The sequence below is a fragment of the Pangasianodon hypophthalmus genome, chromosome 8, assembly GCF_027358585.1.
Source record: "Pangasianodon hypophthalmus isolate fPanHyp1 chromosome 8, fPanHyp1.pri, whole genome shotgun sequence".
Lineage (NCBI taxonomy): Eukaryota > Metazoa > Chordata > Actinopteri > Siluriformes > Pangasiidae > Pangasianodon > Pangasianodon hypophthalmus.
This window is the reverse complement of record NC_069717.1, coordinates 11,420,605-11,448,079: the sequence shown is the minus strand read 5'-3', so window position 1 is coordinate 11,448,079 and position 27,475 is coordinate 11,420,605. Positions and strand designations below refer to the sequence as shown.

Sequence of the window (27,475 nt, the reverse complement as noted above, 5' to 3'; positions counted from 1 at the left end):
AGGTCACTCAAGTTCTTCCACACCAACCCTGGAAAACCACGTCTTTATGGAGTTCACTTTGTGCAGAGGGGCAGTGTCATGCTGGAACAGGTTTAGGATAAGACCCATAGTTCCAGCATACAAAGACATCCTGTACAAGTCCATGCTTCCAATTTTGTTGCAACAGTTTGGGGAAGGCCCACATATTAGTGTGATTGTCAGTTGTCCACAAACTTTTGGCAATATAGTGTATCTTTCACCTGGAAACTTGAATATAATATACCTTAAAAAAAATAACACTATGTAACACAATTTTTGTTCCTGGGTAATAAGTGTTATTTTCTGATTGATTATGCCTCAAACTATAGAAAATGGCTATTAATCCACTCAAACTTTGCTTTTGTGACCAGGACTTTGGCATTTTTAAAATTTTCATTGAGAAAACAGGCAAATTTGCATCTTTTTGTTCACATAAAGTCAGAAGAAAACAATATATGAATCAAAATGATCATGTATTTATACTAAAATTATACAGAAATGGTCATAAAAGATTTAGAAGTGAGTAGTTTATGAGATTTATGATTATATCGTAAATCACTTTCACGAAGCAGCCCCCAAATGTAGTCTCCCATCATGTTCTCGTTATATTGTCCTTGGTAGCGGCGTTCAAAGTCCAGTATATCCTGGTGGAAGTGCTCACCTTGCTCTTCTGAGTACGCTCCCATGTTCTCCTTGAATTTATCAAGTTGAGCATCAAGGATATGGACTTTGAGAGACATCCTGCAGAGCATGGTGCTGTAGTTCTTCACTAGAGTCTCAACCAGCTCCATACAGTTTTCAGCTTTGTGATTGCCCAAGGAGCCCCTAACCACTGCGACAAAACTGTTCCAAGCCCCTTTCTTCTTCCTAGTGAGCTTCTTGGGGAATTCCTTCCTCTCCAGGATCTTTATCTTCTTTATCTGTGGTCCAATGAAGACCCCGGCTTTGAATTTTGTCTCAGACAGCTTAGGACAGAAGTCTTGAAAGTACTTAAAGGCTTCTGACTCCATATCTACAGCTGTGACAAATTGTTTCATAAGGCCCAATTTGATGTGCAGTGCACCTACCTAGTATCTATCTAGTTCTCTTCTCAGCTCCACCTCTGAAATTGTAATCTGAATCTACAACGTCTTCCTCGCTCTCTGACTTACTGCTCACTTTTGATAACGGCTGCTCTCTGTCCCGAGGAGTGAGCCCAGGAAGCTCAGGGCAGTGTGGCAACGGGCCGATGGATGAAGGAAGGTCCAGATACATGATAGCAGTTGCATTCTTGCCACTCCAATGTTTGGAACGGTCCACCATGCAGAAATAGCAGTTGCTTGAGTGGTTAGTGGGTTCCTGCCAAATTCTTGAGATAGAACTTCATGGTTCTCTTTTCCCCTCTTTACCATCCTGCAAAAGAATAAAGTAAAATTGTATGAAAAAATAAATTTATTTCACACATGACTTATGTGTAAGACATTCTCGCAACATTTTTCTTATATATTTTTTCTGTAAATTGAAACCAATTGTCTATCTTACCTTCCAGAGTTTTTTTTTTTTTTTTTTTTTTTTTGCAGTGCTTGAAGGTGAAATGAGGTGACCACGGTTTGTCTTGGTCCCCAACAGACATGTAGAAATATGCCTTGTAGGTCTCACACATCTTAGCAGACGTTTCCACGGAGTACTTTTTCACTTGTCTTGATAAAGTCGCCACAGACGCAGCAAAATGCGTCTCCCGGATGCTTACAGCCTCTCGATGCAATCTAAGAAAAATGCTGAAATGTTTCCCTTTAGGCAGCTCTGGAGAATAAACATTTTTAAATTTTCCTATTTTCCAGAACATTTTCATCTTCTAAAACTTTCTAGAACTTTCCAGTGCCTTTTTTTAGTATAATGGACAAATTTGTGTCATGACCTATTATATAAATTTGTTACATAATGTAATTTAAGGCATATAATAGGACATTAAAGACCACTGATGTACCTTCAAAGCTTTACCATAAGAGGTATTTAAGGTACACCACATGCACCTTCCTAAATAAAAGATACATACTACAGGTACAAACGAGGCAGCCCTGATGGTATCAATCCAGTGACAAGGAAAACACTGATACCTTAATTTCTGAGAGTGTAAATTTTGTGTATTTTAGTTCAACATGGCAGAAAAAAAATCTGAGTATACCTTGAGCTAAAATATCATTGTTTATTTACTGATTGTTATGATAACTATGAATAATCTATAAAATAACCAGCATTTAATCATGTAAAAATAACCAGCATTTAATCATAACTGGTTGTTATGTTTTACAATGAATGCATAAACTAAGTTAAACCCCCATATTCTCAGTAATACTTACTCTCACTATGTAAGTGACCTAATCAATTAATATTCAGTGAAATTATTATTATTATGCTGAAATTATTTAGGTGTCATGTCATGTGTTCACTGATCTCTGTTACACCATTTGTCGTGCAACCTCAGTGCAACACTTCACTGATATCTTTCCAAGAGAGAGTAAATCATCACCATTGCCAAGTTTGGGATTAGATCAGGTCTCCACGCTCTTGGTCATTGGCCCAACAACACTGGCAGTGCCACCTCCTCCCTCAGTATTTCCAGCTCCACTTATAGTATGAAGTCACATGCGCCTAGATCCACTCCTGAACTGTAGCTTACAGTTGACAGGTGCGTGGAAAGTGCTAGAAAAAAAGCAACCTGTGGAGACTCGCAGACAGGCACAAGATATACACTCGTTACATTTACTGTAGTGGGCTCTGCTTATTGTTCGCCGACTTCCTCAGATTGATAATGCTCTGTCTAAGGCATTTAGGAGCCATCAGAGCTGGTGTTGCTCTCATTAGACAAGCCGGGAAGTTGCCAAGCGGAAATGGACATTTGTTCCGAAGAAGCCTGATTCGGATGATGCGCACGAGCGCAGCACTCACACAACACCCACGTCATCAGCACGTGATCCTGGACGCGGAGACAGAGATGGACAGGTAATATAGGCCTTGTCCCATATGTTATGTACACACAGTAGGCCACCATAGATCCAGCATGGTGTAGGAGTTCTTATTCCTGCTGTTGTGAAGGCTGATATGTAATGCTAAGTAGTTATACAGGGGATATGCAATTAGTTAAGATGATCATCAAGGTAATCATGATCTATATTTGAGTGCAAAATCTATTTTATAGCTACAAGACATTTAAAGTGTCAGGTTTCCCAGATGTTCCTTCATGATCACAATTAATTAAAAAAAAAAAAAGGCCAAAGAGTGTATGTTAGGATATATTACTTCTGAATGCCCCTATATGAGTGTGATATAAATATTCTCTAATAACTTGTATAATGTCTGCCCACTTTGCATATACTCTGAGCTTTTGGAGTTGTAATATTTACCCACCTGTGGCCCATCACCCCGCACATTCTTCCTAACATATTTGTTGTATTTGTGCCAGATTGCTTGGCACTTCTTTGCCCACGTCTTCTAGACGTGCCTGTTATAAGTCATTTTGATGGTGGGCAAATATTTGCACTCAATTATAAGTGAATTTTATTTTTAAAAATATTCTAAATATTATAATATTCTTTTGCCTTTCAGTCCCTATTGTTAAAAACATAACCAGATCTGATAGGGAGAGGTTGGTCGATGTGGCATAATGAGTTGTTTTTCACAACTGTTGTGATTTGGTTGTGTTAGGAAGGGTGCAGGGTCTGGCCTGGAGGACCTCCTGTTTTACACGATTACTCAAGGAGAGGACAAAATCTCGGTGGGACGCTTCATCAGTGTAAGTGACCCTAGTATTTGTAGTGAGACTATGAGAAATGATGACTCATTTTTTTACTGCAAGTACTAAAACCAAATGAGTGGCGAGGTTAAAGGTGACAGAACACACTGTTCACACATATAAGCAACACACATGCACACATACTTAAATTTTTGTAAAATATTGAGACAAAATATTAAAATGTTATGCAGTTCATGAGAAAATTCAAAGCAATTTTCAGGTTAATTATAAGTACAAATAAATGATTATAGACAAAAACCTGGTATATGTAAAAAACCTGCATATGTAACCATAATAGTATTTGTCATTTCATGTCTATATTCTATAGTGTATATCAGGCCGCTCTTAGGAATTATTAAGAAGAATAATGTTATATATACTTTCGTGGAAGATTATCAGTCCATGACAGAGAACATGTTTACGTGTGATTTATTTGGCATACACTCATGCCAAAAAGTGTATCTAAAGTGATTTATTAATTTAACTAGCCCTATCACATTCATTTCTATTTCACATTCATCACCAACAAACTTTTACAAAATCTTTCCTGTAGGCTGTTAGAAGTTACAGCTTGTGGAGGCTCTAGTTTTTGTTTTTGTTTTTGTTTTTTTTTGTCTGTGAGGCAATAATTAGGTTTATATTTAGGACAGTGTGTGTGTGTGCATGTACATGTGTGTGAATATCCTATAACAGACATACTGTAAATGCTTTGTATTTGTAGCAAAGCATTCATAGCAATGATGTAGTTCTTTAAACAGGAAATGTCCCTTCTTCATCTTTTTACTGTTTCATTTTCAACTGTTCTTTAGTCTTTAATTTATTAGAGTGATACATTTACTAACAGCATAGTTCTGAATTTATTATATGTACACATTTAGCTAATCTCTAACAATAATGAACTGATTACTAAAGAACACAAACGATATTATGAGTGAACAGTAGTGCACTTTAATCCACAAGATATATGTATATGCACAACCACTTTTTTAAAGTTTTTTATACAGTAAGTAAAGCCAGAAATTCAAGCTATTATACAACTGGAAGTAACAGACATCTAAGTGATAACTGGATTCTCTATTCTGCATGTACATGTGTTATTTATCAGGAGTGGGTTTTGTATGGTTGTCTTTCTCAGGAACTGGAGAGCACAGGATTATTGACTTCTGACCCTCGACTGAGGGACTGCATGCAGCAGCTCCATCAGGCAGTCCATGAGTCTGCTGGGACAGCAATGATGAACCAAGAGCTCTTCAGGAAGTAAGTGTGTGTGCATACAGGACTGTAGCTAGATCATGTGGAATTTGGAGGGATTTTTTCACATAGCAATCAATCATCAAAACCAACATAACACTGTCAAACAACATAAAACTGTCAGCTTTTAACCTGTTATAGGTATATAAAACCCATCAACAGGGGCTTCAGTAGTGGTCCACTAGTACCTGATGATGATGCTTGAGCTTTATTAGAGCATGTAATATTAATGAAACAATTTGTTATGTCTGCTCCCACAGATTGGGGCTATTTTTCACTTTTGACACCCCGAGAAGGGTTATGCTAAAACATGGTGTAAAAAGAAACTGGAAAAAAAGATTGTTTACTGGTCGCAAGACTGTGGTCTTAGAATACATTGTACCACAGAACTGCCGAATTCTTGAATCTGACTTGTCAGAAGGTGTTGATTAATTTTCTATACAAGAGCAGCTCTGACAGTAGTTCTGGCTGTAAGGCGAATCACAGTTTCATATTAATGCTCTCAGTCAAATGTTATCCTTGCTATATTGATGGCTAATTCATTAGGGACTTGTATGGTGGATGCTGCACATATAGTCCAAATGTATTAGAAAAGTATTGGAATGGCAAGGCCAATTCTATTGTTTTTGCTATACACTGAAGACATTTGGGTTTGGGATCAGAAGAGGAATATGAGATGATAGATCAGAATTTCAGCTTTCATTTCCTGGCATTTACAACCCCTGGCAAAAATTATGGAATCACCACACTTAGAGGATGTTCACCCAGATTTTTTTACTTTATAGCAAACAAACAAATCACAGATATGACACAAAAAAGGTTTTGTTCAATAGCTTAACATTCTGGTTTGTGAAATATACATAAAAAAAATTCAAGGACATTTTTTTTTATTAATGGCATGTCTTTTTCCAAATAAAGTAGAGGAAAAAATTATGGAATCACTCAATGTTGAGGAAAAAATTATGGAATCAATTTTCAATTTCCATTTCTAAAACAAATAGTGGGACAAGTCTAAAAATGCTAATAAGTCAGCAGTTAAAAGGGAGTGCTTACACACTTTAATGGGCTGTTGGACTTGGCTAATTGAAAGGAAACATGGCTCCAGTGAGAGAGTTGTCAGTTGAAACAATGGAAAGGATTATAAAACTCCTTCAACAAGGAATTTCAACATGGAGTGTGGCCAAAGAAGTTGGTTGCTCCCAGTCAGCCGTGTCTAAAATTTGTTGCAAGTATAAACTTAATGGGAAGGTTATGAAAGGTAGATATACAGGCAGACTAAGGAAGATGTCAAAGCATCAGGATAGAAAACTCAAAGCACTATGCCTTGAAAATAGAAAATGCACAACAAAACAAATGAAAAACAAATGGGCGGAAACAAGAGTCAATGTTTGTGACAGAACTGTAAGAAATCAGCTGAATGAAATGAGATTTTCATATAGAAAAGCCAAAAGAAAACCACCACTAACACCAAAACAGAAGAAAACAAGGTTACAGTGGGCTAAGGAGAAGCAATCATGGAGTGTGGATGATTGGATGAAAGTGAAATTCAGTGATGAATCATGAATCTGCATTGGCCAAGGAGATGATGCTGGAAATTTTGTCTGGTGCCGTTCTAACAAAACATATAAAGATGACTGCAATGAACCAATCAAATTTCCCAACTCATTGATGATACTGGGTTGCATGTCAGGTAAAGGACCAGGGGAGATGGCAGTCATTACCTCAGCAGTCAATGCACAGTTGTACAGTGAAATTTTGGACATTTTCTCATTCCATCCATAGAAAATAGGTTTGGTGATGATGAAATAATTTTTCAGGATGACAATGCATCTTGCCACAGAGCAAACAGTTTTAAAGCTTTTTTTCAGGAAAGGCATATCAAAATAAATGACATGGCCAGCAAACAGTCCGGATCTCAATCCAATTGAAAATTTATGGTGGAAAGTAAAACAACTGGTCCATGTTAAGGCTCCACCCTGCAAAGCTGATGTGTCAACTGCTATTCGAGAAAGTTGGAACCAGATTGATGGGGAATATTGTTTTTCATTAGTGAGGTCTATGCCTCAAAGAATAAAAGCCAGAGGAGGAGCAACAAAGTATTAATTGTGTTTTTTTTTTTGTTGATGATTCCATAATTTTTTCCTCAACATTGAGTGATTCCATACTTTTGTCCTCTACTTGATTTGGAAAAAGACATGCCATTAATAAAAAGAATGTCAGTAATTTTTTTTTATGTATGTTCCACAAAGCCAGAATGTTAAGCTATTGAACAAAACCTTTTTTGTGTCATATCTGTGATTTGTTTGTTTGCTATAAAGTAAAAAATCTGGGTGAACATCCTCTAAGTGTGGTGATTCCATAATTTTTGCCAGGGGTTGTACTAGACAAACATAAAAAATGTCTTTAATTAACAGTGTATTTTGACAATATACAGCACAATATACAGCATGAAAGCATTGCAGTGTGCAAGTTAGTGTGTATGTCTTAGTAAGTATACGAAAGGAAATTTTTAATCCGATTCACAAGATTTGTAGTTTAATACCACACTGTTAAGCATTACAGTATTACATATATACTGTATTAAGTATTACACACAGAGGAAAACACACAGGCACATACAAATGCATACATACTCTAACACATAAATATAAAGCATCTTCTGACTTGGCGAGTACACACATGTAGCAGCAAACACCGAGTCACCTGTTTTGTGTGTGTGTGTGTGTGTATGGGTGGGTATGCTTAATATGGGCGATAGCTGACCCATGTTAAGCTATAACAAGATGCTTGTTCTATCCCTTTAACCCACGTATCCTTTCTCTAATGATTTACAGTAAGCATTGTGTAACACATGGACTTTTATATTTTGCCATCATCTGTTGGCCTGTTAACATATCATTTTTGTAGATAAACACATTTCTCTATTACTTTAACTTTAGTTAGTAAATGATTCATAGAAGTTACTGATAATATGCTTTAATATGAATACATGAATAATTAACTGAGATTTTAAGGTGTTAACATATCATTGTTTATGTGATACATTTTAGCCACAATAAGATCTGTGAGTTTGTCTGTGTCCGTCGGCATTTAAACATTTCTTTATGTATTTGGTTGTAGATGTGCTGGCAGTAATATTATCTTGCTCACTCAAGCCTTCCAGAAGAAGTTCATCATCCCAGATTTCATGACATTTGCATCCCATATTAACAAACTGTACTATAATGCACAAACTGAGCAAGGAGGCCAGGTGAGTTCTATGTACACGCACAAATATTCACTTGTTCTTCTCCAGTACCTACACTACATGAGTAACCTTGTCATGGATGTGTGTATGAACAGGTAGCCAACTACATTCCTCAACTTGCTAAATTTAGTCCTGATCTATGGGGTGTGTCTTTGTGCACTGTCGATGGTCAGAGGTGAGAAAATATCTAAAATACTCTCCACAGATTTGTTTCTATGTCTGTCTATTTTAGACTTTCATTCTCTCTCTCACTCACTCTCTCTTTTCAGGCATTCTGTAGGAGACACAAGGGAACCGTTCTGTTTGCAGTCATGCATAAAGCCGCTGGAGTACGCTCTGGCTGTCCATGAATTTGGGACTGACCATGTGCATACATATGTGGGAAAAGAGCCCAGTGGCGTCACATTTAACAAACTAAGTCTAAATGAGGAGGGTGAGAATGAATTATATACATGTTGACCATTTTACCTGGTTTACCTATGTAAACTAAAACTTCAAAGATGAAAAGGACTTTGAAGCAGAATCAATCTGATTTAATCAATCTGAAAAAAACGTAATGTGAAATAATTTAATGGCTTTATGGTAAACATTATGTTTCAAATAATCTATCAAATTATATATTGTAATTTAAATATACTATATGTTCAAGAATTATGTCAAAAATACTTCTTAATTTGATTAACATGAACAGTTGAATTCAGCCCATTAAAATGTCATTTAATATAACAGATAAGTGTCAAAAACTAATTTAAGTCATAGGAGTTATTACTGTAACAGCAAAATATAGATATTTTAGTGTTTTAAACAACCTCTTAAAACATTGTTTAAACAATTTACTTTAAAATACTATTCAAATTTGTATGCCATTTATCAATTTTCTTTTTTGGAGCAATAAAAGTACAAATAAAGTATTTGTTTTAATGTTACATATTGTCATTATACTGTATGACAAAGCAAACTGACCCTTTATCATCATAAATGATATTGATTTACATTATATACTCCTTTATATATTGTAAAACCTTTAAATATTAACACAAAACGTGTTACTGTACATGAAAATCAAAATAATTATTGAGAAATATTTAGAAAGGTTTATACAATGTAAACATAAATACAGGTTTCAAACATTTTTAATAGTAGTATAGTACATATTAATGCACATTAGTACAGCATTCATAATTTATTAATTTTTCCAGATGCTTTTAACCAAGTGACTGTGACGTTTAAGGTTCTTGTTTAAGGCCCATCAGTGACTGCCTAGAAGTTTCAAATCACACCTTGCCAATCACAAGCTCAGAATCTTAAGCACCGGTGTCCCATTCTACATGCACTATTACTATTAATTATTCATATACTACTATTATTATTAAACCATCACTATTATTATTAAACCAGGTCTAAATCAAAATGCGCCTCAAGTGACATACCATACCTTATATGCCTGCAGTTGTATAAATCGTGTGTCTGTGTCTTTTTTTTTTTTTTTTTAGAAAAGCCTCATAACCCGATGGTTAACTCAGGGGCCATAGTGATCAGCTCTCTTCTAAAGGTATGAACATTGCTATTCACAATCTCTCTAACAAATTTACAACATACATCAGCAGTGTGCATTTGGCTCCAGCGGCAGCACCAAAGTGGTCACTGGAAACATCTAGTGACATAGTTTCATGGTGACGACAGGTTTTCATCTGTTCCTTTTGTTTACAGTCTCTGTTAGAACAGCTGATGAAGTGTGGGTGAGCAGGAGGTTGGCTCACCACCTGCTATAATAAGTGTTAGTTACTGGGGGTTGGTAAGAAGTGTGACAGAGAGGGTGTGCCATAGAAGAGCTGCTAAGAAGAATGAATAAGAGAGAAGAGGAGAGTGACTATTTCACATGTAAAGTTCCACTACTCTGATCCTATATAAAACCCAATCTTATCCAGATAGGCCGGTGTAGATGCAGGTTTTCATTCCAACCAAGCAGAAGCCACAGATGAGTCTACTAAAAGCCAAGATCAACTGATTAAACGGGTGGATTCAGATGTGGCTCCTGTTTGATTGGAACGAATACCCGCACCCACACTGGCCCTTTCCGGATAAGATTGGACACCCCTGCTATAAGGCAATACCAGTGAGAAAGTTAGTTTGAGTTCTCCAAACTGAACTGCCTAAAAAGGCTTTTGAGAGAACTGCAGCAGACACGTGGGTGTATTTTTAAGGCAGAGACATTCCCCAGTCAGGCTGCACTGCTCTAACCTTTCCCTGCAGTGCATATCATCCCCCGCTGCACTTCATGGAAGACTGAGCCTTAACCTCAGTTTTTATGGCCTAACTATAAAGAGGAAAAACAGATCAGCAAAGTGCTGTGTTACAACAGCTGACACACAAAAAGAGTGTCCCATACTGTTTCAGCCAGAAAAGCATTAATGGTCTCTGACGGTTAGGATGGCTGTCAAGACTGAAATGGTGATTTATGCTGAGTTGTGGTGGCACTGGTGATAGTGTTTCTTCAAAGGCCTCCTTCAGCCTAGTAATCTAGTAAATACATGTGCACACTGCCACCCTGTGTTAAAATATTACATTGCACATCAAGAATATGACGGGCTAAAAACACTGGAGTGAGACCCCAATGCTACGTCCCCCAGACATACACCTGCTGCCCAAAAATGTGTCCGTCTCAAATAGAATTTTTCTAATGACATGATAATATGTCTAGATGATGTCCTATTAACTGGACAAATTTTCCACAAGTAGAAGCTGATGAAAAAGAGTTTCCCTTAATAATCCAAGCAATCCCATGTAACTGTGATTAGTGATCTCATCAAATATCCACATGCACATGCACAAACCTTTAAACACACCAACCTCCCAGTGATAGTACCACATACTACATACTCCATTTGTATATGTGATCTGCAACTGCAGCTTTGCACATTAACACACGCTACCACTTTATATGAAGGTAGAGAACTGCTGGCTGTCACTGTCAGTTGAAATGCTGCTCTTCTACTGTTTTTTTTTAATATCAATATACCATATTATACCACTAACTATAGTGACACTACTGTTTTATTTGCATTATTAACCTATGCTGTCTTTATAACTTGCACATCCAAATGTATCATGCACATTTATTCCTATTTTTATTTTATTATTTCTCTTACATACATATTTTCTATTTATATACAGTAACAACCGGAGTTGCAAACTAATTTCATTGTGTCATTGTTCACAAATGACACCATTTTTAATATCTGTCTTTCTCTTCAGCCTGGATTCAAGAAGGCTGAGAAATTTGATTATGTAAGTCAAAAAGTCTAAAATTTTTCAAGGCACTTTATATGTACTAGCCATTTGTCACTGATTATTTATCATCATCTATCCTACAGATGATGGACTATATGAAGAGAATGGCAGGTGGCGAGTATGTGGGTTTCAGTAATGCCACGTAAGTTGCCTTATTCGGGTTCTAACACTTACCTGCTTCATTAATGATGGACATACATTGTCATGGACAATCAATTCATTATAATGACTTTTTATCCATAGGTTTCAGTCAGAAAAAGAGACGGGTGATAGAAACTTTGCAATCGGTTATTATCTTAAGGAGAAAAAAGTTAGTATATTTCCTATATTTATAAAAAAAATACTTGGGTTTTTTTTAACCTAATCTTTATCCACCACAATCTGTAGCTTATGTACAATTACCATGTTTAATAATTCAAAACATTTAAAAAAAATTGAATTTGTTGACTCAAATTCAACACTACTAGTTGACTAGTTGGAACTCTAACAATAAAGGTCTTAGTATAAGGCAGACATGTGAGTATGTCTTGGCAAAGCTGTTTGTAAGTACTTTTATCCAGCTTTCCAACACTCGAGCAATACATTCATTCATTCATCATAAGGAACCGCTTTATCCTAGTCAAGGTTGCAGTGGATCCAGAGCCTATACACTGGCGTGAGGTGGGAATACACCCTGAGTGGGGGAGCAGTCCATTTCAGGGCACAATGCACACACACATTCACACACACTCACACCTATAGGCAATTTTAGTGTAGTTCACCTACATGCATGTTTTTGGGAGGTGGGAAGAAAGCAGAGAACCCTGAGGAAACCCATGAGGACCTGGTGAGAACATGCAAGAGTCCTACAGAACTACTTTTTATCTAATGACTAGCACAACACAGGTTTCTGTTAGTTTTCAGTACAAGGAAATGTGTTATAAACCTTGTTGATGGTAATCGCACATACTCTACTGATGTGGTAGCTAGACATTGGGTTAAAATGTTGGAATATTCCTTGGATAGCTTTTAATACATCCATATTGTGTACCCACTGACTTTCTTAATTTGTCTGTGCTCTATAGTGTTTCCCTAACAATTCAGACATGGTATCAGCTCTCGATTTCTACTTTCAGGTAATGAAACATTTTATTATGAAGGACATAACAGAACAATGAACAAATATACTTTTTACTGTTGTTTTTTTTTTTCTAAATAATTTATGTCTGTCCTTCTCTCTCCTACCAGCTGTGTTCCATCGAGGTTACTTGCGAGTCAGGGAGTGTCATGGCTGCCACTCTAGCTAACGGAGGAATCTGTCCAATCACAGGCGAGCGTGTGCTGAGTGCAGAGGCTGTGAGAAACACTCTCTGTCTCATGCACTCCTGTGGCATGAATGACTTCTCTGGCCAGTTTGCTTTCCATGTGAGTCTTCCACATAAGAACAAACATGCTCTAAATGTGAAATGTTTACCTTGTGGATTTCTTCTGAAAGACCTTTTTGTTAATGTTTTGATATTTCTCTCCACAAGGTGGGCTTGCCAGCTAAGTCTGGAGTGTCTGGTGCCGTGCTTTTGGTAGTTCCTAATATCATGGGAGTGATGTGCTGGTCCCCACCGATTGATCGTGTGGGTAACAGTGTACGAGGCGTGAACTTCTGTCAGGTACACACATATTCTTACAAATACACGCACACACACACACACACCACTGACACTACTGACTAACACTAATGGTATAACTGTATACTGTGTTTGCGCTGCTGTTTCTCAGGAGCTGGTTTCTCTCTTTAACTTCCATAATTATGACAACCTGAGACACTTTGCCAAGAAACTGGATCCTCGCAGACAGTCTGGCCATGAGAGGGTGAGACTCAAAGAGCCATATTTTAGAGATACCAATTACTTTCACTACGTTAAAGCAGTTTTACATGGCATCAAATCAAACGACACTGCCTGCATTCACATTAAAAGCAGCCAGCTGTCACAATCTCAAATATGAGCTTTCAAACACCCTTTGGAACTATACTTTTAATATCTAGAATAGTTTGAATATGCTCTGCAACTGATTGCTCTGCAATTGGCATCCCATCCAGGCTATATGCCCACTGTTCCTGTCATAGGCTCTGGAAGTGGTTACTCAAGATGAATACATGAATGAAATAATTTGAGTGGATATATATGTGTGTGTGTATATATATATATATATATATATATACATATATATATATATATATATATATATATATATATATATATATATATATATATATATATATATATGTGTGTGTGTGTGTGTGTTTACAGAACAAGGCTGTAATTGAGCTGATGTTTGCAGCATACAGTGGAGATGTCTCAGCACTCAGGAGGTAAAAATAATTTTCCTGTGCTGGAAATTTCAAACACTAAACTTAATGGGCTGGTTTCTTTACAGTGTGTAAGATTATTTCTGGATTGCAGTGGTACAAGCAATTTGCCAATGAAAACATTTAGACTTAGAGGAATAATCCAGAGTTTATTCAACTTAATCTTGATTACCATGCAATTACCATGGTCTTTTCAATACTGAGGAAAAAAACCCTGATTTACTAAAAAGTCATGTATAATAGAGTAGTTGAAATAGCTGAGTTTTGTCAATAAACTTTAAAAATATGTAATTCTATAATACAAATTCAATAAAGGTCTTAGCATCAAAGTTTTTCAAACCATGTAGTTTTTCAAACAGTGGTGCAAATACTTAAATTTCCTACAGTTGTGGCCCTCTGAATAAACAGTCCTATCTCTAAAAGGATAAATTTTACAGATTGTGTGCTTAATTTACAAATATCTTTGACCGAAGAATCCATGAAAGGATCCTATAAAAATAAATGGTTCACTGACTGCTGTAACAACGACTGCCCTTAGACTTCCATTATAACGGAGTTTTAACTAAACAGAGTTTCTGTTCTCGTCTTAGTACAATGTACGTCTATTGTAATCACACCGACACTACAGAGGTGGTGGATAGAGGTTAGGTTGAAAACCCTTTCAAGTATTTGTTTAATAAAACTGTTCACTTTTGTTGCTATTGCCAGTGATCATCATGTAATGTTCACAGGTTTGCTTTGTCAGCAGTGGATATGGAGTTGAGGGATTATGATTCTCGGTCAGCTCTGCATTTGGCTGCTGCAGAAGGTAAACAACTCTCACATACTCATCCAGTGATTTTTATGGATAATGCTGTATTCAGTAACTGGTTGTATTTTAGGTCATCTGGAAGCTGTTAAGTTCTTAACAGGGACGTGCAGAGTGAACCCTCATGTGAAAGACAGGTGAAGATTTCGTACCTCACTTTTCTCTGATAATCTTACTCACATTTATGGTGATAAAAATGACCACTCTTCTATGTGTGTGTTGCTCAGGTGGGGAAACACACCCCTGGATGATGCTGTGGAGTTTGGAAAGGACAATGTGGTTGAGGTGTTAAAGGAATACCAGAGCATTTACTCCCACACCCTGATGCCTGAGGAGATCAGCACACAAGCCCACGGTGAGGCAGCAGTGGATGCAGACGATCTGGGGAACATGGAGACTCTGGAGAGGTTTGTGTGATAGATGACACCAGTGTTTAATGAAAATGCATTCCTGAGAGGAATATAGTAAGATGATACATTAAGAGCCTGCCATTTAGATGAAAGGTCATAGAACAGGTGGGCTGATACTGATGTACTGTTTAGTCTCAGGCTTAGTTCTTAAATTAGATCAAACAATGCAGATGAACACAGCTATTAATCAATGTATTAGGCTACATCTGTAAGGCTTTTGTGTAATCCTTCATCTTTTCCCCTATTCCAGCAGTCAACAAACCTGAGTAATGTAATAAGACACAAGGAAATGGTTATAACATGACTTAGGTGTGATGGGAGTAAATAGTACAGTGGCCCTGACGTCTTTGGAACTATAATTATTTACCGAAACATGGGCACATTTTAAAAAATGTCGGTAAATTTGCTTGCTACTGTAAATATTCAGTAAATAATAGCTTAATTTAAACAATAACATTGTAGCACTTGTTCTACCAAGGTTTAATCCCAAAACCTTTCATAATTTAGAGTACAACTCCTGCCGTAAATCTGTAATATGACAGTTACACTTATGTAAGAGATGAACTCTTTACAGATATGGTTTGTAGACTACCATCTTTTCAAAGCACTCAGATGTTGTATATTTGTTTGTAAATACATATGTGGATATTTTTGTGTACATTTAATAATACAGCATGGTTGTATTTATATTTTACAAAATACGTACCCTCTTATTTATTACCTTAAGCACTGTATGTAGGGTATTAAGAATCTCAGTCAAGAAGTTGCTGTTTCACTTTATTTTGATTCCTTTAGTGAATTCTTAAGGGCTCTGTTTTGTTTGTACCCAAATATATGTAATGTAGTGTCATGAAAGTAATTGATTTTATACCCTCTGAATGCTCAAAAATAAAATAAAAATCAAATTTTGATTGACCAAACCAGGGTAAAGCACAAGTTTGTACTCATTCCAGTAACAATGACACCTTGAGTGACTAATGTAATAAAAGTATTTTTAAAGTAGAGCAAATGAAATATAAAATAAAGATAGCTCACTGCTACACAGTCTCTTTTATTGAACACATATCATGAAAATGCACACAGAGAAATAGCATGAATAGAGAGATGGTATGTACATGCCATACATTTATCTCCTGGAATCAGTAGAAGATGTAAGAGTTTTGTTGAACCCATCATATAACAGCACATAAACATTGATACATGTTACATGTATTAATGTGTCAAATAATGTTTCATTTATAGCCACAATCAGTCCTATTACTCATCAGCATTTTTATCCCAGCAAGGTTTATTTGGAGATCTGGCTAAACATTCTGCTTAGTCTCTGAGTTAACTCTGAATATTCCAGGGACATGAGGTACTGCTTTTCACTTGGTACACAGACTGCTTATTGCTATGTTGATCCAAAAAAAGGTTGAAGGAGGCATGTGTGAACTCTAATTAAGCCCTGATGGCACCTCCAACCCAGAGTGTGTGAGTATTTCACCATCCCACAGTGCAAAAGCTGGACAGATCGGCGAGGGAAAATGAGTCTTTATCGAGTGCACTACCTTTTCAATCTGGGGATCTACTAAACTGAGCTTGCCAGCCTCAAAGTCTACAAGCAGTCCCAATCGATCCGGCTTCCCCACCAGCAACACGGGCACCTGCTTGTTGGTGGTCATGGCGTACCACTTACTGTGCATGTAGGCGAAGACCCACGAGGACGAGTTTGTGCCAATGCACTCATCACGAGGCATCGCCGCTTCTGCAACACCAATGCGAAACTCCTGTGACTTTTTAACCGTGACTTCCCAGTAGTGACGTCCCGAGTCAACATGGCTGTCGGCAAACACGACGGCCCAGTCCCGAAAACGCAGAGGGGAATCCTGGACATGGCTCGGGTCTAGGCCCAGCATTCGATAAATCACACCTGTGTCTTTCTTGAAGAGATCGAGACTGCTGTGAGCCGTACGCTCATCCAGTTTGAACTGCAGCTCTGACTCAGATGGATAGAAAGAAACAGGGACAGACAGACAAGTTCAGCTTCACACTACGCAGTCTGGCAGAGGAAAAATCTGAAGTATAAAATAAATCTACCATGCAGATATATCATGTTATTCATTTTGAGGTTTGTAGTAATTTCACACAGGCCTTATCAATTAAACCATTGTGGTACATTTGTGGTACAGTTTTAAATAAGTGTGGTGTGGACACCAGGCTAAATGCACTGTCATCCACTGCATGAGCCAAAGGTCAAAAGCACTGAGTTGTGCCTCACTTCGCTTGACCTTCAGCATGAAGTGACTGCACGGGCATTTGTTTGGAATGACAGATCTCCTCTTAGGTCAGTCTGATATGCTGTCTGTCACACTTACAGATATTATCTCTGTTTATTTAAAAGAGACGTCAATTTCAACACTTTTTATCCAGACAAGCATGTCTTTTTGTGAAGCTGACGGCAGAGAAAACGAAAAATGAAAAAATACTTATTAAAAAATGACCCAGTGATCGTTTATGATCAGATGGCTGTATTGCTAACTAGTGACCTCTATGTGTACTTATTTGTTTACAAATCATGACAGACAACATTTATTGTACTCACGATTTTGGTGGCTAGCGGCAACATAACATCTGCAGGTAAGCGGGACTGTCGGTTGTTTATTAATGAGCAGGACAGCGCCTGCGGTTCGGCCAAAGCGACTGCACAAAACCAAACGCGATGACAACGCCATCTTGTTCCACATGGCCCATGAGCTTCTCCTTCACACTTCCCCAGCCGAGTCACAGGAACAGTGTTACGCGCTGCTGCCACCTACCGGTCAGTCCGAGTACTACACGCGGTACAAAAACAAAGCTTCGGTCGCTTTGCCTCACATTCATACATGAGGGACATTTTTTTTGCAGACAGGGTCCCTTTTAACTGAGAATAAATTCCAAAACCATTTGTTTTATGAAAATTCTTTAAATGTATTCAATAATATTCGTCTGTTTAACCACAGAGCTTTCTATTCCAGAACTTGAGGTGCAAGTTGACATAATATGAATATCAGCAATTGTTTTTCAATTACATTTAATTCAACTGTCTAGTCAAAATGGCTAATAACTAGAAGAACCCAGAAATGTACTAACTTTCATAATGGTGGGTTATGAGTTTCACCACTGTAACTAAAAAAAAAAAATGTAAACATGGACCCTCTGGTTATGCTTCATGGATGGAGTATCCCTTGCTAAATGCCTACAGACTTTAGAGTTTTCTCTGCTTCCTGATTGAATTAATCAGCTAATTAACAGCACTTCCTGACTTGAAGTCAGTGTTAGAGCAAGAAAAACACTAAAATGTACAGAACAGAGAGTACTCCAGGATCAGGGTTAGGAACCTGTGCCTTACATGACCAGGTACTGTTTCCTAGTGCATCATTCTCAGCACAGCAGTGACACCGACATGGCAGTGTGTATATCTCGTATAGGTAGAAGTATATCACACAGGACAGGAGTGTGTTGCTGAAGTTTTTAAACACCTCAGTGTCACTGCTGGGTTGAGAAACACTCAGCTGACCGAAATTATCCAGCCATCAGCAGTCCTGTGGTCCAAAACTGACCCCTGATGATGGAGCCATTTGGTATATTTTTGCTTTTTCTTCCTCCAACAAACACACACACAAAACATTTGTATGTAATATAAAGTCTTTATTGTTTATTACCAAAGGGAGATTATAAATAAGAATGCTCATGAATACTGGATGGACAAATCATACAAAGATTATAAAAACACATACAGCTTGGGAAAATGGTTAAATATTAATGAGTTGATCGCTCCATTTGGCACATCTCAATATGAATCAGCTGATCGCTGGTGAATATACCAATAATAATGTAAATAAATAAACAAACAAACAAAAAATAATGAAAAATACTAATACATGAGTGTGCTAAAATACATAAGACTAAAATAGTACAAGAGGAAGAACAGAGGAATAACAGAGAGAAATCAGATATTAAGATCTGCAATAACTTAACACTGAATGCACATTTAAATATCTATTTAAATCTTGTAAACAGGTCAATATCATAGTAGTTTCACATTATTCTTAAATACAAACTAGAATCTGCACTGGCTCATGGTCATATTAAAAATAAATCCAATACTCTTTAAAAATTGGCAAATACAGGCTTCAGAACTTGTGTGTGAAACACAGTATGATATGTGCTGTGGTTAGCTGTAAGATATTTGTGATTGACCTCTCTCCCTAAACACTAAACCTAATTCCTACTAGATTTTTAAAATTCTCATATAAGTCATAAAGTCTAGCTGACGTTTGCACACAGTTGGCACGTAAGTCTAGAAAATACTATATGTGCTGAGCTTCGGGTTTCAGTTATTGAATTATTGCACTTTTAATGTTTGTGTTTGTGGTATTAGCCTTTAACTTGAAACAGATTTGCACTATTGCACCAGTATTTTATGCTATTCAAACCATGGACTATAATTCAAACCAATACTTCACTGATTTTTTTTACTTTGCATTTGAAAAATCACCCTAAATGACCCTAAACAATATCAAAGCCAGCCAGATTGATTCCATGTCCATCTGGGAATGGGCTTTAGTGTTTTTTAGTTTAACTAACCAAGCACTGCTTTAAAAAATACCTTAAATTCCTTCATCTGTGTAAAGTCAATGCAAAGTTTAAATGAGAATACTTTTAAAAAGTGTATGTACAATACAGTGTCCTTTGATTAAAAATCATGTTGTCATTATCCAATCACATAGCATTATATATACTATAACAATATAAATATGTAATATTACATACACATAAAATGAAGGAAAGCAGTTTCTAGGTCTTGCTGCCTGCTCTTGGAAGAATGATGTGGCCTTTAAATGAGTAAAGAAGCCACAGAGACACTCATATGGTGCTCATGTACCACAGCCTCCGGACTCAAGTTGTACTGATGATCAGATAATGTCCAGATTTGTTAGAAGTTTTGTTCTCTAGTACTCCAGTGCATGAGGAATTCACAGTGAAGTCATATGGAGCTTGGCTTCCACCACTGCAGATCATCTGTAGGTTTGTTATTTGCTCCCTGTCCACCTAATCTCTTAGTCTGAGTTTACATAATAACGCGGTATACAACCCAGAGGCCAAAGGTCAACCAGTGACTCGTCCAGCTCAGTTCACTCCATTTATGAATAGTATGACTGGCCATACCATCCTGTGGACCAAATTATGAAAGTTTGATCATTTCATGTTTGCTATGTATCTCCATAGATCATATTAGTGTTTGAAAATATATTTTTTTTATTTAAAAACATATTTACAAATTCTGCTAATAAAAAAAGCCCATTTACCTCATCTGAGTCTATATCATCAGCGCTAGAGCCAAAGACTGATGCCAGGTAGGTGAGGTGCACCAGTGCTAGTACACTAAATGCTCCATTAATAAAATATACCCAAAATGCCTAGAGAGAATAGGAGAGAAAATAGCAGATGTGCTTATTAGTACAATCATTTGAAGCTACACATGTGTTGAGGACAATGAAAAAAAAATTAGGATTATTGAGTCAGAGAAGAAAAAAATTGCTCCTCCGCTGCAGTGAGTCGGCATGACTAATCCTTTCCATAGTTTTAAAGCAAAAACTGATTTAGGGTATTGCTATTTTTAGGCTATTATACTGTGTTAGTGCAGTTAAATGCTAATAAACAGCAGCATATAATGTGTTAAACTGCACTTCAACTGCTAGCCACAGTTACAAATCTACAAATTACATCATCAGCTTCAGTGCTTCTTTAGTTTACACTGTTAGAGACAAAAAGAAATAGGTCAGTGCAACAAACGTGTGAGATAATAAATCTGTGTATCATATTACACTATTTTAAAACCTTTAGCACTTGGAATATTGAAGATGGAACTAGAGATGTGCATTGGGATGGGGACCCCATAGGATCCAAAAAAAAAATCACTTTCATGCCATGCTCAGGTGGTCAGATATGGTCAGAAGGTGGTCAGATATGAAGAAAGGCCACACTGATTAACATGGCAGTGTAAACTCGGATCTACTAATTTGTTTGTCCATTGATTCATCTTTAGTAACTACCTTTTATTTGTTTCTATTTCATTAGAAGCTTTTGTGGATTGATACAAAAAAAAATAACTGTGGGAAGAAGAAGGGATCAGTGGACATAAGTGGGATTTAAAAAATAGTCCCACATACACCTCTATTTAACCATAAAAGTGATATAAAAGTTCCACAATGACTTTTCCCAGTGTACTCTTACACCATGTGCAGTTAATTGTAGATCTGGCTTCATTTAGCGTGAAATATTTTCAGACTAATGAAGCACATTTACCCTGCTTTCTTCACTGTCTGCATCAATATCAGTCAACAGCTCCCCACAATGGTGACTACAGAATGTATTATTCGACTAGTCTACGCAACCCCTAACTCAGTTGTCATAAATATCTTTCATATGTTCTATTCTGATCACTGTTTAAAATCTTATTATTTAAATACTGTATGTTTCTGTAGAACACATATACATAGCTGTAGCTTTGCTTTAGAAAAGAAATATGAAAAGAGCTGCAGCACAAGCATTTAAAAAGTGTGAGTAAAATCTTTGCCCCACCTTCTTGTTTTGGTGTTTGCAGTCTGATGGACATCTCTTGGAAAGGACACATGCATTAAAGATGATGGACAGTCTTTTCCTCAGCTCTGCAAAGATTACGATGACGGTCAAATACTGAACAACTGCCACACTAATATATATATATATATATATATATATATATATATATATATATACACACACAACAGACACTATACAGGACATTTAGTTAAAATCAATTGTTTATTTGATCTTATTTTAATTACAAATACAATAATATCTTATATAACTACAGGTAAATTTACTGTAGATACTCACCATACTCAATATATGTCATGAAGGCGAGGGTAAATAACACAGCTGCAATGTGAAAGCTCAATCCCTGAAGGTATTACATTAAAATAGCAACAAGTAAGTCACAAAATTTGAAAAATTAGATGTTAGATGAACACTTTGAAGATTTGTCATAGTGACATGGCCAACAGATGCTGCAGAGACTCACATGCAGCAAAGTGCTGGTTGTGTAAGTGATGAGGATGGCCTGAAATGTCCCGAATTTGAGGGCCTTCTTGAATACATCTGAATATACAGACAAAATCATATTAAAGTTAAAACTCTAACTGCAGTTAAACACACTACATGACATGCCATGAGCTGAAAAATCCTCCACCAACAATTAACACAAACTTACAAATATTGAGCCACTGAGACATAGGCAGGTTCCAGGAAATAACAGCCTCTGACATAGACCTGGGAAACTCAACATTTAGTGGGTTAGCCATTGTAAGGTCCCTGCAGAATCAATAACACAAAGAGTGGTTAATTAGCACAGATAGACAGCAAGATGCAGTTAAGTTAAAACCAGGGTGCAGTGTTATTTTGTGTGGTAGTAAGTTGTGTTTGTACAAACCACTTGAGATGGTCCTTCTCTTCTGTGAAGCCTGCACCTGATAGTGTGGTTGTGGTTTCGCTCAGATAGCTTACAAAATAATTACTAAAATGGAAGCCCATACTGTGTTCATATCCCATCAGCCACCTGACCAGGAAAAATGGAAGGCACCACAGACATGAGAGAAACAATGGTTACCTGAGATACGTATGTCAAAATAGAGAAAGGAAACAAATCAGAATCATACTTAAAAATCTGTTACCTTGCAACAAAACCCCTGAGAAGCAGTAGAGTGAAATGAAATTAGATAAATTATTAGAAATGAGGAAAAACATTAAAACAAAAGCTGCCATTAAGAAACATAAGACTCACAGACTTACTATGTACTGTAAATTCTGCATAGTTACATAACAGAAATTCAGAGTAAAAAAAGTAGAATTATACATTTGATTCATTTCAGAATCTACGTATATATTTAAGCATTAACTATGCCTCAGGAGACAGATTATATGGTTTCTTTCCAAAAGTTGTTAAACTTTTATACCTTTACAATTTAATATCTTTATATAGAACTGGAGATCTTAATAATTCATGGGCATCTATGCATTTCTTTTTTTTTTTGAAAAGCATGAATGATTTTAACCAAAATCCTGTATAGTGTTGCTGTAGACAGCATAGTCTCTCGGGAAACAAAAATTCTCTCATACCATTCACCTTCACATATCTATTTGTGCAATTTAGACCAGCATTTCCAGATTCTGTAGTGTTCACAATTAAATATGCAGTGTAAAGTAAATGTGGTAGTACAAGGAAAGATTACCTGTTCTTTCGCCTCTTCTTACTGGGGAAAGGGCAGTAATTATAATTAGATAAGATAAGATCAAAATGAAAAACACCACACGAACCGTATGCAACAAAATGTGACTGCAGTTTAATGGCTAAACCCACTCTGTGTTTTTACTGCTCCATAATCTTTTATGATCTCGACAGAAAAATTGCACCATATATTATAGTATGAATATGATTACGCATATGACATGATATATGAAACCAACACAATTCCAATTAGTTATTCCATTTTGTTATTTCTGTTAGCTCACACCATGAGCAGATCCAGTATCTACTCACTTTTTTAGTAATTTGTCTCCAAAGACAGGGATGAAGTAGGGAAAGAGGTAAGGAGCGACACAGTTGGAGATCACCAGGCATAACTGGCTCTTTATCCAGCTGCTGGCCACTTTCACCAACCAGGAGACACTCTGTTGAAGACAGGCTTGAGCTTTACAGACTGCATTCATACAGAGACTGTGAGCTGTTGGGAAAGGCTTTTACAGTGATTCAGTGACTCACAAGCTCTTTGCCTTCTACTGCCTCCCTGTAGCTGCTGAAGCTGATCCAGGGCCCAAATATGACAGTGCCCACAAAGTAAATATAGCCCATAAACTCCACTGGAGAGGGGACTTTTTCCACTGTGCCTTTGTCTAAGTCAAAGGCAAGAGAGATCGCCTTCATGGCAACTACCATCTGGGAACCTAAGTAGACATGACAGGCATTAATAAGATTTCTATTTCTGTAGAGTTAGCAGTCCCAATGTAATTCATTACTCAATACATTATTCAATACATAATCAATTACTATAATATCACAAATGATTTTTTTTGTTTGCTTCAAGGCTAACTTCCAAGAAGTTAAAGGATGTACTTTTTAATTGTGACTATCACACAAAAGCACTATTAAAAATGAGAATAATATATTCAGCATTATAAACTGACCTCTCATTTTGTGCCAGCTGTTTGTGTCCATCATATGCAGCTCCCTGAAAAAGATTGTACATTTCTACTAGGCAAAGTGTGGATATAGGGGTGAAATCTAGCTGTGGATTACTGGTCAATGCAGAATTATTTAAGAAAATATATAATATATAGACATCCTACAAACATATGGTGTTGTCCAAAGAAAATGTATAGAGGCTACAATAAGGAGCATCATTTAGCTATCATAAAAAGTACATTTCCTGTAACAGAGATGCATGTAAATATTTTGCATGTCACACACCCCAGCAGGAGGTAGATGAGGACTGTGATAGAAAGGAAGGGGCCGCGAGTGCTGGAGTGGCGGCACAGAAAGAGGATGAGGTAGCAGAGAAGACTGAGCAGCACAACCCACACCATGTGCAGCCCAAAGAACAGGTAGAGGGTGTAAAAGCCACATGCAATTGTGCTGAGGTGCTTTATGTATGCGGGCAGGTGACCTGTCAGTGGTGAGGAAGACACACGCACAGAGAGACAGAGAGAGAGAGAGAGAGAAAGAGAGAGAGATAGTTCCCATGATGAAGTCAGACACAGATAAGCCAGTACTATAAGTACTGTAATTTACATTACTATAATTACTGCTGTTGATAATAATGATGTAACCCAGTTTCACACTGCTTTATAGAGAAATACATTCATCTCAAAATTGTAAATGTATTCTTTTGGTCAACTGTTATCTGCTGTGTATGTACAGCGTTAATAAATGCAATGAATCAAAAGCTATTTTGTAATCATTATGATGCCAAAACTCACAAGCAAATAATACTGACTGATTAAGATCTGGCCGTTCGGTCAGGGTTAATTAAATTAAACTCTCAGGACAGAAACAGATCCATCAAGATAAATGAATCTCATTTCCATGATATCTGCGTTATGAGATCCACATAATAACACACAAACTGAATTATACAGTAGTAAAGGTGTAGAATTCCCCTATATACTAAATCCTGATTCAACTCGATGTAGGCTCTGTCGCCTGTGTAAATCATCCCCACCTCAATCCTTGATCTTACCAATTCTCCACAGCAGTCTGCATGCTAAACACATGATCAGCAGCTGCCACACTTGCAGCAGACCCTGTTGGGCAGTCGGAAGCAAGCAGCCCAAAGGAAGCTCCTGAAAGAATTGCTGCCGGCTGAGAGCCCTCATGGCCGTCCTTCAGCTGCTGTGGGAAAGATTAAATCAGTTTGCTATCACTAAAAATCACTAAAACCACATTGCCTTTAGACATGTGCACCAAGTCTTTGTGAGCTGAGGGACAAAAAATTTAGATATGACTGCGTGCCACACAACAGCGGGTCGCGTTGCTCCATCACAGCTTCAGGGTCCCTGGTTGGAACCTGAGCTCGGGTTCTGTCTATGTGTGAAACACAAGTTCTCTCCGTTTCCATGCTGGTTTCTCTGGTTTCCTCTAAAAATACATTCTGGTAGGTGGATTGGCTATACTAAATTGTGTGTGTATGTGTGTGCACATGGTGCCCTGTGATGGACTGGCATCCCATTCAGGGGTGTCCCCGTTTCATGCCCAGTGTTTCCCCTGTGACCCTGACCAGGATAAAGTGGTTACTAAAGATGAATGAATGAATGAATGAACGTCACGCATTTCTATAATACCAGAATATCTACTTACACAGTCTTGCTCCTACACACAGGTTGCATTCCAAAGGGCACAGTACCACAGTACACTATATATCATATACAGTACACTATATACAGTACACTATATACCATATACAGTACACTATATACAGTACACTATATACAGTACACTATATACCATATACAGTTCACTATATACAGTTCACTATATACAGTACACTATACTATACACTGTATAAGCCATCATTCAAAACCACTGTAATACGCTTCTACAATTATAGAAGGAAATGATGTTCAATGCTTCCTTTAAATAATTCTTCTGTTCTGCATAGCCACCATGTGCCTGCAATGACCACTCTCTGCTGAATTAATAACCTTAAATTACAGTAAATTAAGTATAAATGCTTAGTCAGTAAGCGTATTGTAATGTCTGATATAAAGGGAGGTGAAAACTAAACGGTTAGCATCCTCGCTAGCAGCTCTGTGACGGAACCCGGACTGCACCATTCACCGGTCTGAAAACCTCTTATATTCTTGCGTACCCAGATTTGTCGCTCAGTTTGGTTTGACGAAGTGATGGAGAAATTCCAGTCCTGTTTCGGTTAGTTTAGTAAATTATCCAGTCAACACGTCTGGTCCTGATGCTATTATCCTGATTTCCATTGATGCCCTCAGCTGAGGATGAGCTGCAGACCATCACCTAATCTCAGAAACCCAACATCCAATCAGCTTCAGAGCTCTTCATCACTGAACCAATCAGAACAGACTCCAAGCTTCCACTGCTTCTGCTCCAATCATCCCCATGTGTGTGTGTGTCTGTGTGTGTGTGTGTGCGTGATTGTGTGTGAACGTGTGTGTGTGTGCGCGTGTGTGTGTGTGTGTGTGCGTGTGTGGTCGCATTTCTGAGACTTTGCTTGATGATGGGTGTTCAATATTCGTGACACTTTCACTGTCCTAAAAATTAAATAGATCTGACACTTCAATGTTTTAATATTGTTAAATTTAATTGATAATTTTTAATCCAATTAAATTTTTACTACTGTATAAATCAAAACTCCAAAGGATGTGGACTTCAGACTCAGAATCATTTTATTTACATTTACATGTACAAGGAATTGTATAGAGACAACATAGAGCATTCAGTGTGTACACAAGGGTAACACACACACACACACACCATCATCATTATCATACAAAATATTGTAATACTTGTATTATATCAATATTGTAATTTCCATTTCACTGTAAGTTATATACTGTATATAACTGTGTATGTGACAAAGTCTTGTACTTACAATATTAAAATCTATATGGTTAAAATCTATATTTCTGTACAATAAATCGCCTCCTAGTCCTATAGTAAACAGCAATTGGTTGTGGTAATATAGGGTATAAAGGACATGCTACTGAAATTATCTTGCAAAAAAAAAAAAAAACCGCTATAAAATAC

The 27,475-nt window shown here is 37.2% G+C and overlaps 3 protein-coding genes across 5 annotated transcripts; 1 reads left to right on the top strand and 2 right to left on the bottom strand.

The window, feature by feature from the left end:
• The first annotated feature begins 2,619 nt into the window (after positions 1 to 2,619).
• gls2a (glutaminase 2a (liver, mitochondrial)) lies at positions 2,620 to 16,061 on the top strand. 2 transcript variants are annotated; one of them, XM_053236175.1, is made up of 19 exons: positions 2,624 to 3,000; positions 3,703 to 3,790; positions 4,926 to 5,047; positions 8,162 to 8,291; positions 8,384 to 8,463; positions 8,558 to 8,721; positions 9,782 to 9,840; positions 11,544 to 11,576; positions 11,663 to 11,721; positions 11,823 to 11,889; positions 12,644 to 12,694; positions 12,807 to 12,983; positions 13,091 to 13,222; positions 13,332 to 13,424; positions 13,865 to 13,926; positions 14,655 to 14,731; positions 14,805 to 14,868; positions 14,959 to 15,138; positions 15,392 to 16,061. In XM_053236175.1, exons 1-19 carry the CDS (start codon positions 2,810 to 2,812, stop codon positions 15,405 to 15,407), a joined length of 1,845 nt encoding a protein of 614 aa, XP_053092150.1. In that variant the 5' UTR covers positions 2,624 to 2,809; the 3' UTR covers positions 15,408 to 16,061. The 2 variants fall into 2 exon arrangements, with proteins under 2 accessions (XP_053092151.1, XP_053092150.1); XM_053236176.1 differs by lacking the exon at positions 12,644 to 12,694 and having other exon boundaries at positions 2,620 to 3,000.
• A 111-nt stretch (positions 16,062 to 16,172) lies between these two features.
• On the bottom strand, positions 16,173 to 17,938 carry spryd4 (SPRY domain containing 4). The gene is made up of 2 exons (XM_026921446.3): positions 17,726 to 17,938; positions 16,173 to 17,119 (listed from the first exon to the last, which is right to left on the bottom strand). The coding sequence occupies exons 1-2, from the start codon at positions 17,865 to 17,867 to the stop codon at positions 16,578 to 16,580; spliced, it is 684 nt and encodes a 227-aa protein (XP_026777247.2). The 5' UTR covers positions 17,868 to 17,938; the 3' UTR covers positions 16,173 to 16,577.
• A 122-nt stretch (positions 17,939 to 18,060) lies between these two features.
• Positions 18,061 to 26,997, bottom strand: porcn (porcupine O-acyltransferase). 2 transcript variants are annotated; one of them, XM_053236178.1, is made up of 15 exons: positions 26,568 to 26,997; positions 25,440 to 25,588; positions 24,671 to 24,866; positions 24,388 to 24,431; positions 23,966 to 24,147; positions 23,744 to 23,874; positions 23,436 to 23,456; positions 22,878 to 22,892; positions 22,637 to 22,762; positions 22,418 to 22,518; positions 22,229 to 22,305; positions 22,045 to 22,108; positions 21,748 to 21,833; positions 20,472 to 20,582; positions 18,061 to 20,335 (listed from the first exon to the last, which is right to left on the bottom strand). In XM_053236178.1, exons 2-15 carry the CDS (start codon positions 25,573 to 25,575, stop codon positions 20,234 to 20,236), a joined length of 1,392 nt encoding a protein of 463 aa, XP_053092153.1. In that variant the 5' UTR covers positions 25,576 to 25,588; positions 26,568 to 26,997; the 3' UTR covers positions 18,061 to 20,233. The 2 variants fall into 2 exon arrangements, with proteins under 2 accessions (XP_053092153.1, XP_053092152.1); XM_053236177.1 differs by having other exon boundaries at positions 25,440 to 25,591; positions 26,568 to 26,994.
• Positions 26,998 to 27,475: the final 478 nt, after the last annotated feature.